The sequence below is a fragment of the Nerophis lumbriciformis genome, linkage group LG20 (assembly GCF_033978685.3).
Source record: "Nerophis lumbriciformis linkage group LG20, RoL_Nlum_v2.1, whole genome shotgun sequence".
In the NCBI taxonomy this organism is placed as follows: Eukaryota; Metazoa; Chordata; class Actinopteri; order Syngnathiformes; family Syngnathidae; genus Nerophis; species Nerophis lumbriciformis.
In genome coordinates, this window is record NC_084567.2 from 2,565,001 (window position 1) to 2,577,500 (window position 12,500).

General features: G+C 38.5%; 1 protein-coding gene across 1 annotated transcript in view; it reads right to left on the bottom strand.

Moving 5' to 3' along the window:
• The window catches only part of LOC133619160 (uncharacterized), a 22,999-nt gene that overhangs the window by 7,695 nt on the left and 2,804 nt on the right, over positions 1 to 12,500 (bottom strand). Inside the window, exon 2 of the mRNA XM_061980075.1 lies at positions 6,240 to 6,560. Coding sequence (XP_061836059.1) covers positions 6,240 to 6,560 — 321 coding nt within the window. The remainder of the gene's footprint in view (positions 1 to 6,239; positions 6,561 to 12,500) is intronic.

The window sequence follows — 12,500 nt, forward strand, 5'->3', positions numbered from 1 at the left end:
CAATTTTTAGATTTGGGGTTAGGTTTTTTCATTAGATCACAGTTTTAGCCAGTCCTGATGTGTGCGTTAATTTTGGTGAGTTTTGAAGCGTGTTAAGGGGGTCAAATTACAGCTCAAAGAGGCAAAAGTGACTGTTTTTAGTACTTTTTTGTGTTGAAGGGGGAATAGCCAACTTCCTGTAGATTTTAGCCCGAGAATGTACCATTATGAAAGCTAGGTCTGAGTCAGACGTACATAGAGGTTTTTGTTTCATGTCTCTCCGACCTTCCTAGTGGGAGTTACAGGCAGTCTAGTTTTTTTTTTCCTAGGGGGCGCTAGAGCGCAATTTTGAGTTTTGTGGTTTGTTTTTTTTACTAAAAGGCAATTTTCGCAGGTCCTGATGTGTGGGTCAAATATGGTGAGTTTTGAAGCATGTTAAGTGGGTCAAATTAGTGCTCAAAGAGGCGGCGGAAGAATAAAGAAAAAAGAATAATAAAAACTTACAAATTCAATAGGTCCTTATGTCCCATTGCATAAGGACTCCCTTTGGGAGTCCTTTTGCAATGGGCCGTGCGGGCCCTAAAAATAAGCGCATAACAATTTTCGACACACGGACACGACAGAGAAAACAGTTTTCGTCATCATTGTTCAAATATTGTGACGTCTGTCGAGACGCTTATCTCCATTCGGCGCCACACGCCCACACCATCAAAATGCCGAGGCAAACATTTCCACATCAACACCGTATGAAAAAATTAGTGATTTTTTTAGTTGTGATTTCCTTCTCTGCATGAAAGTTTAAAAGTAGCATATATTAATGCAGTATGAAGAAGAATGTTTTAATGTAGACATGCAAGCCTTGAAAGAAAATTTTGAAAATCAAGACTACATTTCCTGCAAATGGGTGCATTTCTACCCTATATTTTAACTTTAGATTTATTCTCATATCAAACTCTTTTGGCTGTCTTTATAAATAATGTAAATAATTCAATGTGATTATCTTGTGTGATGACTGTATTATGATGATAGTAAGGCTGAAACGACGCGTCGACGTAGTCGACGTCATCGGTTACGTAAATACGTCGACGCCGTTTTTGTGCGTCGGCGCGTCGCATATTTACGTCACTCTACTTTACTGTCATGGCGGAGCGCAAAGCAGACGATGCGAGCGAAGGGAAAAAAGCACGCCAAAAGTCGTCAAAAGTGTGGGAGTATTTCAATAAACGGCCTAATAATGTTGTTGTATGCACACTGTGTCGAGCGGAAATGGCCTATCATAGCAGCACAACGGCTATGAACCAACATTTGAAAAGAAAACCCCCGACAGCGTTCTTGCCATCACCATCAACAAGTCAATCGTCCGCGTGCGTATACGTTGTCATTATTACACAAAAACATGAATGTGTCATTTGTATCTGCGTTGTAAATTCATAAACTAAAGCACCGTTTCGCTCTGAGAGGCGCGTTTGGCGTGCCTGTTCAGTGTTTACAAAGACGCGCTCCTCTTTAATGCTGTGGAGAGGCGGCGGCGGCGAGCGAGCGGCGAGGCGGGGCGCGCCGGGAGCGACGCCGCAATCGTGCCCAGGTGCGCGATCCGCGCAGTTGGAAGAGAAAAGACTTTGTGTAAAATTAAAAGATTGTAAACCTGGCAAAGCCGTCTGGCGTTCAGTCTGTCGGTCCTGAAAGAACCCCACGGCACAAGACGTGTCACAAACGCTAACGTTAATTAGTTGTGCAAATACCTTTTACAACATTAACAGTTACATATACTATGTACAAACCAACAATTAACTTTCACTTTAATCATACTATCATTGTTGTGTTATTAAGCAAAATAAGCAATACTTTTACTTTTGTTGAAATGTTTACACTGTACACTTTTTTGTATTGGATGTTTAGCTTTATTTTTGCACATTTTAGCAAATAAGCAATACTTTTACTTTTGTTGAAATGTTTACACTTGTTACAGAATATTTCCGTTTTGCACTTTTTTGTATTGGATGTTTATCTTTATTTTTGCACATTTTAAAGCAAAATAAGCAATACTTTTACTTTTGAAATGCTTATACTATTCCAGAATATTAAGATTTGCACTGGATGTTTACTTTTATATTTGCACATTAAAAAGCAAATAAGCTACTTTTAATTTTGTTAAATGTTAAAAGTTTTAAATGTTTACATTGTTACAGAATATTTTGTCATGTTGTTATCAATGTTGACTGAGTGGCCATACTTTTTTTTTTGTAAATAAAAGCCATGCCTTTTGAAAAAACTGGCCTACATTTATTTTTTCCTCTTCATTTTAAATTAAAAAAAAATCGGTAAAAGGAAAAATAATCTATAGATTAATCGAAAAAATAATCTATAGATTAACCGATTAATCGAAAAAAATAATCTATAGATTAATCGATAGAAAAATAATCGTTAGCTGCAGCCCTAGATGATAGTATATATCTGTATCATGAATCAATTTAAGTTGAAAAACTTATTGGGGTGTTACCATTTAGTGGTCAATTGTACGGAATATGTACTTCACTGTGCAACCTACTAATAAAAGTCTCAACCAATCAATCAAAACACATAGAATCATCATACTGCTGTGATTATATGCATCAAGTGTTCATTCAAGGCTGAGGCAAAATATCGAGATATATATTGTGTATCGCAATATGGCCTTAAAATATCGCAATATTAAAAAAAGGCCATATCGCCCAGCCCTAGTTCAATGATGCCATTTCTGTTTGTCATGTATAATTGTGTCTATTTTGTGTTTATCCTTGAATAAACAGGTCAGTTTCTTGTTACCAACCATTGTGTATTATTCAAACTCCCCTAATTCAGCTGGCTAGTTGTTATCAAGAGTACTAAAACCCTTTTCAACATGATTCTGACAACTAAGTAGGCTAAATAACTTTAAACTTTATTACATGCTCGGATAGGCCGGTATCGGTCAGTATCGGTATCGGATCGGAAGTGCAAAAACAATATCGGTATCGGATCGGAAGTGCAAAAACCTGGATCGGGACATCCCTAAACTGCAGCAATTTAGTGGTCAAAAATGCAAGCAGAAGCTTGTGGATGGCTACCAAAAGCAAATATTAACATTGCTGTATGTATACTTTTGACCCTCACATTTTCAGTAGAGCCATAATAAATTCATAAAAGAAGCAAACTTCATGAATGTTTTTTGTGAGCAACAAGTATGTGCTCCAATCACTACATCACAAAAAAAATAAGAGTTGTAGAAATTACTGGAAACTCAAGACAGCCATGACATGATGTTCTTTACAAGTGTATGTAAACTTTATATTGTATATCTGTATACAGTCGTGTATAGAACAGGTTGTCAGCTAATACTCTAATTTTGTTCAAATCAGTAACCGGTAGTAAATCTCCTGCTTTTCTCAAGGCTCATATAGTTTACAGTAGCACTATACATAATCATAATACCAGGGCGTCTAGTGAGGGTCATTTTGTACTCCCTTGTCCCAGGAAGAATGATTTGCGAAAATCTTTTATTTATATGGAATAACCTGCCTAGAATTCTCATCGGCACTGAAAGTAAACAGGTTTTTAAAAGGAAAGTAATATTTTATCTGAGTCTGTAAATTAGTTTGCTTGTTGATGATTTTTGTATTGTGTACTCAGTGGCCTAGTGGTTAGAGTGTCCGCCCTGAGATCGGTAGGTTGTGAGTTCAAACCCCGGCCGAGTCATACCAAAGACTATAAAAAAAATGGGACCCATTACCTCCCTGCTTGGCACTCAGCATTAAGGGTTGGAATTGGGGGTTAAATCACCAAAAATGATTCCCGGGCGCGGCACCGCTGCTGCCCACTGCTCCCCTCACCTCCCAGGGGGTGAACAAGGGGATGGGTCAAATGCAGAGGACAAATTTCACCACACCTAGTGTGTGTGTGACAATCATTGGTACTTTAACTTAACTTTAGTTATATTTATAATAGTTTGCTTGTTGATGCTTTTATTTGTTTCTGTATTGCGTAGTTATAATTATATGCTTTTATTTGTAATTGTATCGAGTTTGTGGACCCCAGGAAGACTAGTGGGTTGTTGTGGCAACCAGCTAATGGGGATCTTTAATAAAAATAGAATAAAATAAATATCAAATATCGAGTTTAAACAAAAATATACCGCAATATACTTTTTCGTCCATATCACCCAGCCCTAATATATATATAATTACATATATATATATATATATATATATATATATATATATATATAAATAAATTACTTTATATGCAGTCGGCTTTTGGCCCTTGCCCAATTTATTTACAGCCTAAAGCTGCCCCCTAGTCATGAAGTTTGGACACCCCTGTATTAAAAAGGCTTAGTGGCCACATGTGTGGACAGCACCTTTTAGCTTATTTCCAAAATTGTGTAGACTACTGAATTGAGGTCTTATGGCCGCTTATGTGGACACTTATACTGCCATCTGGTGGTGTCAGAAGAGTATAACATACAATGGAATTTGGAAGAAAAAAAAAGTGTAAAAATAAGAATTAGCATGTCACTAAACATGAAGTACACGTTTGTGTACTTATGGACTAAGTGCATCATGTCAAAAGATGATTCTTAGTTATTATTCTAATTAGGGTCCAATAAGCCCAAATAGCAAAGAGAAATAAAAAAAAAAGCATGTAAACAAACAGCTTGGGCCTTAAGAGGTTAAAGTAATGGTACTGTAGAACTGGAACATAAACAATAAAATAGTACAAAAATACTACTTAGATTTTGAGCTTAGACCTGAAGCGTATAAACTGAAGTTTCCCTGAGATACACAAAGTCCGTCCATCCATCCATCCATCTTCTTCCGCTTATCCGAGGTCGGGTTGTGGGGGCAGCAGCCTAAGCAGGGAAGCCCAGACTTCCCTCTCCCCAGCCACTTGGTCCAGCTCTTCCTGTGGGACCCCGAGACGTTCCCAGGCCAGCCGGGAGACATAGTCTTCCCAACGTGTCCTGGGTCTTCCCTGCAGCCTCCTACCGGTCGGACGTGCCCTAAACACCTCCCTAGGGAGGCGTTCGGGTGGCATCCTGACCAGATGCCCGAACCACCTCATCTGGCTCCTCTCCATGTGGAGGAGCAGCGGCTTTACTTTGAGCTCCTCCCGGATGGCAGAGCTTCTCACCCTATCTCTAAGGGAGAGACCCACCACCTGGCGGAGGAAACTCATTTGGGCCGCTTGTACCCGTGATCTTGTCCTTTCGGTCATAACCCAAAGCTCATGACCATAGGTGAGGATGGGAACGTAGATCGACCGGTAAATTGAGAGCTTTGCCTTCCGGCTCAGCTCCTTCTTCACCACAACGGATCGATACAGCGTCCGCATTACTGAAGACGCCGCACCGATCCGCCTGTCGATCTCACGATCCACTCTTCACTCACTCGTGAACAAGACTCCCAGGTACTTGAACTCCTCCACTTGGGGCAAGATCTCCTCACCAACCCGGAGATGGCACTCCAGCCTTTTCCGGGAGAGAACCATGGACTCGGACTTGGAGGTGCTGATTCTCATCCCAGTCGCTTCACACTCGGCTGCGAACCGATCCAGTGAGAGCTGAAGATCCTGGCCAGATGAAGCCATCAGGACCACATCATCTGCGAAAAGCAGAGACCTAATCCTGCAGCCACCAAACCGGATCCCCTCAACGCCTTGACTGCGCCTAGAAATTCTGTCCATAAAAGTTCAGAACAGAATGGGTGACAAAGGGCAGCCTTGGCGGAGTCCAACCCTCACTGGAAACGTGTCCGACTTACCGCCGGCAATGCGGACCAAGCTCTGGCACTGATCATACAGGGAGTGGACTGCCACAATCAGACAGTCCGATACCCCATACTCTCTGAGCACTCCCCACAGGACTTCCCGAGGGACACGGTCGAATGCCTTCTCCAAGTCCACAAAACACATGTAGACTCGTTGGGCAAACTCCCATGCACCCTCAAGGACCCTGCCGAGAGTATAGAGCTGGTCCACAGTTCCACGACCAGGACGAAAACCACACTGTTCCTCCTGAATCCGAGGTTGGACTATCCGGCGTAGCCTCCTCTCCAGTACACCTGAATAGACCTTACCGGGAAGGCTGAGGAGTGTGATCCCACGGTAGTTAGAACACACCCTCCAGTTCCCCTTCTTAAAGAGAGGAACCACCACCCCGGTCTGCCCCCGGTACCACTGGACCGGGGGCGGTACCACCGGTACACAAAGTACTAAACGATAAAAGTACATTTAATTTGACTTACTAATTGCTTCCTCGAGGGTTGTGGGGTCAGCATTTGTGGCGTCGCCCGTGGCGTCCCGCCGTCTCCCCGCCGCCTCCGCCAGGTGGAACCGAGTCACGTGGCTTCTCATGTTGGACGTGTTGCCCAAGTATTTGATTTTGCAGCGACACACCTTGCATATGCAGTGGCTCTTGTCCAGTCTGCTGCCGTCGGGCACGTCGTAGAAGCCAAAGTACTGCCACACGTCAGCTTTTAAGTTGGAAGGAGCCGGTCGGATCTCGCGGAGGTGCGAGTCGCCGCGCTCGGCCACCTCGCTTTTTGCCGAGCGGCGCGTCCACGTCCCTGTGGAGAGGAAGGCATTTAGAAAAACATCACAAATTAACTAAAATTTTGTCTGACCAGTCTTCCTCTCAGGGAATACAAGTCACTGGTCAATCCCAAGTTCTTTCAGATGACATATATGCAGAGTAAGAAGGACCATCAAGACAGAATAGGAATATTATCAAGTTTTACTAAAGCTTTAGGAGACCAGTCCTACAGTCCGTTAATAGCGGCATCAAGAAGCGGTCTGAAAAATCAAACAGGAAGAGACAACTTATTGAATACGAAAACAGCCCCCACCTTGCCCAGAAAGGAATACAGCCTCATAGTTCTAATACTGATAAGGTAAAAAGGGAGTGTGCTATACTCCCACATTCCAACCCCTTCAAGGTAAAGCACAGAGTTTACTTGCGGACATAAGATACAAGCAAAAAGAGTACACATGGGGAAATATTAGCTGCTTTAAACATGACTGTGAATAAAGAAAGAACTCTGAAAAATATATGCATTCTCCACAGTTCCCAGGAAACTTTGGTTTACATTTCAGTTTTGGTTGCCAATCAAATTCAATCTTGTGGGCGGGGCCTCCTTTAAACAATGTTGGAAGCCTTTTTCTTTCGAATAATGGTGTGACTATTGAGTACTTCTGCCATCACAAGATTGGAAGGCTATTTTCTAGGGACCGCCATCTCTGGTCTCTACCTGATGCAATTCACATCTCCATTCACAAACAACATTCCCATGAATTGATTAACGTGGACCCCGACTTAAACAAGTTGAAAAACTTATTTATACACACTGCAAGTATATATATATAATGTAGTAACAGACACCTTCATAACAATATGTAATATGTACAATATACACACTGCAAGTATATATATAATGTAGTAACAGACACCTTCATAACGATATGTACAATATACACACTGCAAGTATATATATAATGTAGTAACAGACACCTTCATAACAATATGTAATATGTACAATATACACACTGCAAGTATATATATAATGTAGTAACAGACACCTTCATAACAATATGTAATATGTATAATATACACACTGCAAGTATATACATATAATGTAGTAACAGACACCTTCATAACAATATGTAATATGTACAATATACACACTGCAAGTATATATATATATAATGTAGTAACAGACATCTCCATAACAATATGTAATATGTACAATATACACAATGCAAGTATATATATAATATAGTAACAGACACCTTCATAACAATATGTAATATGTACAATATACACACTGCAAGTATAAATATAATATAGTAACAGACACCTTCATAACAATATGCAATATGTACAATATACACACTGCAAGTATATATATAATGTAGTAACAGACACCTTCATAACAATATGTAATATGTACAATACACACACTGCAAGTGTATATATAATGTAGTAACAGACACCTTCATAACAATATGTAATATGTACAATTTACACACTGCAAGTATATATATATCATGTAGTAACAGACACCTTCATAACAATATGTAATATGTACAATATACACACTGCAAGTATATATATATATAATGTAGTAACAGACACCTTCATAACAATATGTAATATGTACAATATACACACTGCAAGTATATATATATAATGTAGTAACAGACACCTTCATAACAATATGTAATATGTACAATATACACACTGCAAGTATATATATAATATAGTAACAGACACCTTCATAACAATGTGTGGCGTGTCTGTTACTACATTATATATATATATATATATATATATATATATATATATATATATATATATATATATATATATATTTTTTTTTTTTTTCAACTTCCACCCAAAACAAACGCAGGGTGGATTCAGACTCCAAGCTAGTGTTAGCAACGACAGACATGTACAGAACGTAAGGCTGCATTTTTGCCTCATTCCTGTGAGAATCCTGCATGTGACTGAAGCATTAAGGAGCGGGACTATCCTGGACTAACTGCAGTGTCCTCAAACAACCACCAGGTAGCCTCTGTGAGCAGATAATAGTGTATCGTCTCTTCCGGACTTCACTCACACGTTAACTGTTGTTTCCAAACTACTTCAGTATTTGTAATTACTCCTAGGGTTTCATACGTTGTTTATGTCTCACACCGATATATTAGTGTGTGTGAACAAAATGTATTCCTTATATCACTTTGCAGATTGGCGCTTTTTCATCAAGCCTTATCTTCAAAAAGATAAGGTGGTGAATCCTCATACTGTAATTTATCTTGATAGATTGAAAATTAACACAAATGATGAACATTATCACATACTATCTATTTATCTATCTATCTATCTAATTTACGACAAATAAAGGTAGAATACTATTAACTGCAACATGTAAGTGTAAAAAAAACCTAAACAACATTAAGATTTGTACATTTTCAGAATGTGCTTGTTCTATTTTCAAACAAAGAAAACAGTCTGACGTTGTCTTTCTAAAAGCAATATTCATCCTCCGTATATTCATCTTCAAAAAGATAAGGTTAGCCAGAAATAGTCGTCTCCGTTGTCTGTTACCAAGTTCTTTTTGGATACGATAAAAGAAGAGGACAGAGGGGCCACCATTAATAGTGCGCTTAGAGCAGGGGTGTCAAACGTACGGCCCGAGGGCCAGATCAGGCCCGCAAACAGGTTTTATCCGGCCCGCGGTGTGAGTTTGCAAAGTATAAAAATGTTCCTAACATTTTTCAAGACGTAGACGTGTTCTAAGGCAGACGTAGACGTGTTCTAAGGCAGACGTAGACGTGTTCTAAGGCAGACGTAGACGTGATCTAAGGCAGACGTAGACGTGATCTAAGGCAGACGTAGACGTGTTCTAAGGCAGACGTAGACGTGTTCTAAGGCAGACGTAGACGTGTTCTAAGGCAGACGTAGACGTGTTCTAAGGCAGACGTAGACGTGTTCTAAGGCAGACGTAGACGTGATCTAAGGCAGACGTAGACGTGTTCTAAGGCAGACGTAGACGTGTTCTAAGGCAGACGTAGATATGTTCTAAGGCAGACGTAGACATGTTCTAAGGCAGACGTAGACGTGTTCTAAGGCAGACGTAGACGTGTTCTAAGGCAGACGTAGACATGTTCTAAGGCAGACGTAGACATGTTCTAAGGCAGACATGTTCTAGGGCAGACGTAGGCATGTTCTAGGGCAGACGTAGGCATGTTCTAGGGCAGACGTAGACGTGTTCTAGGGCAGACGTAGTCGTGTACTAAGGCAGACGTAGACGTGTTCTAAGGCAGACGTAGGCATGTTCTAAGGCAGACGTAGACGTGTTCTAAGGCAGACGTAGACGTGTTCTAAGGCAGACGTAGACGTGTTCTAAGGCAGACGTAGACGTGTTCTAAGGCAGACGTAGACGTGTTCTAAGGCAGACGTAGACGTGTTCTAAGGCAGACGTAGACATGTTCTAAGGCAGACGTAGACATGTTCTAAGCAGTATTCATCCTCCGTATATTCATCTTCAAAAAGATAAGGTTATCCAGAAATAGTCGTCTTCGTTGTCTGTTACTAAGTTCTTTTTGGATACGATAAAAGAAGAGGACAGAGGGGCCACCATTAATAGTGCGCTTAGAGCAGGGGTGTCAAACGTACAGCCCGAGGGCCAGATCAGGCCCACAAACAGGTTTTATCCGGCCCACGGTGAGAGTTTGCAAAGTATAAAAATGTACCTAACATTTTTTCATGAAAGAAACAGCTGTTCTAAATGTGTCCACTGGATGTCGCAACAGCAATTATTTGTATATTTGTAAATGATGCTACATATGCACAAAATAAACCACATGATGCTAGTACATCAGTCGAGGAAAATGATCAAGCTACATAAATAACATACTGTCATTTATCTTGATAGATTGAGAATGAACACCAATGAGTTGACTGAAGAACATTGTCACATCATTTATTCAGAAAATATAAATAACGACAAATAAAGGTGATAATAATAATAATAGTGGATTAGATTTATATAGCGCTTTTCTAGACATTTACAGAGAAGTGAGAACCCATCATTCATTTTTACAACTCATTCATTCGTCATTCATTCACCGGTGTGAGCGGCACCGGGGGCAAGGGGGAAGTGTCCTGCCCAAAATTGGTAAGAGGCGAGGAGCGAACCTGCAACCCTCAGGTTTCTGGCACGGCCGCTCTACCCACTACACCTCTAAAAAAAAAAAAAAAAAAATTATAAATTTATTTTTATTTATTTATTTTTTTAGACATGTATCTCATGCGCACGAGAAACGTTTTCGTGTGCACAGTATACATGTCTAAAAAAAAAAAAAAAATTATATATATATATTTTTTGAAACTTTATAAAAACTTTCTCGTGCGCACGAGATACATGTCTAAAAAAATACAAATATAGATATAAAAAAAATGTCCCCCATGTCCCTTTAGGGCAGGGGTCCCCAAACTATTTGACTCGTGGGCCGCGTTGGGTTAAAAAAAAATTGGCTGGGGGCTGGGCTGTATATATATATATATATATATATACATACGCATTGTCTTTTTAATCCGTTTTGACATTTAACATTGTCACGTTATCGATGGGAAAATTCATTTTTAGACAATATGATTTGCCTGAGCGGCTAGGAGACACCGAGAGTAACAAGCGGTAGAAAATGGATTAGAAAGGAAAGATTAAAAAAAATAATAATAAAAAAAATAAAAATAAATATAATAAAAAAACAATTTTTCCCCCATGTCCCTTTAGGAGACATGGGGGGAAAACATTTTTTTTTAAATGTATTTTTAATTTTTGTAATTTTTTTTAGACATGTATCTCATGCGCACGAGAAACTTTCTCGTGCGCATGAGAAACTTTTTATAAAGTTATAAAAAATGTTTTAAATAAATTATAATTTTGATTTTTTTATAACTTTATAAAAAGTTTCTGGTGCGCACAAAATACGTGTCTAGAAAAAAATAAAAATACTTTTTTTTAGACATGTGCACGAGAAACTTTCTTGTGCGCAAAGGATACATGTCAAAAAATAAAATAAAATAAATAATTTAAAAAAATGTTTACATTTTTTTTATAACTTTATAAAAAGTTTCTCGTACGCAAAAGATACATAACTAAAAAAAAAAAAAAATTATAAAAAAAAAATGTCCCCCACGTCCCTTTAGGGCAGGGGTCCCCAAACTTTTTGACTCGTGGGCCGCGTTGGGTTAAAAAAATTTGGCCGGGCTGTATGTATGTGTATATATATATATATATATATATATATATATATGTATATATATATCAATCAATCAATCAATCAATGTTTATTTATATAGCCCTAAATCACAAGTGTCTCAAAGGGCTGCACAAGCCACAACGACATCCTCGGTACAAAGCCCACACACATACATATATATATATATATATATATATATACATATATATATATATATATATACATATATATATATATATATATATATATATATATACATATATATATATATATATATATATATATAGTCTTTTTAATCCGTTTTGACATTTAACATTGTCACGTTATCGATGGGAAAATCAATTTTTAGACAATATGATTTGCCTGAGCGGCTAGGAGACACCGAGAGTAACAAGCGGTAGAAAATGGATTAGAAAGGAAAGATTTAAAAAAATAATAATAAAAAAAATAAAAATAAATATAATAAAAAAACATTTTTTTCCCCCATGTCCCTTTAGGAGACATGGGGGAAAAACATTTTTTTTAAAATGTATTTTTAATTTTTGTAATTTTTTTTAGACATGTATCTCGTGCGCACGAGAAACTTTCTCGTGCGCATGAGAAACGTTTTATAAAGTTATAAAAAATGTTTTAAATAAATTATAATTTTATTTTTTTTATAACTTCATAAAAAGTTTCTGGTGCGCACGAAATACATGTCTAGAAAAAAATAAAAATAATTATTTTTTTAGACACATATCTCA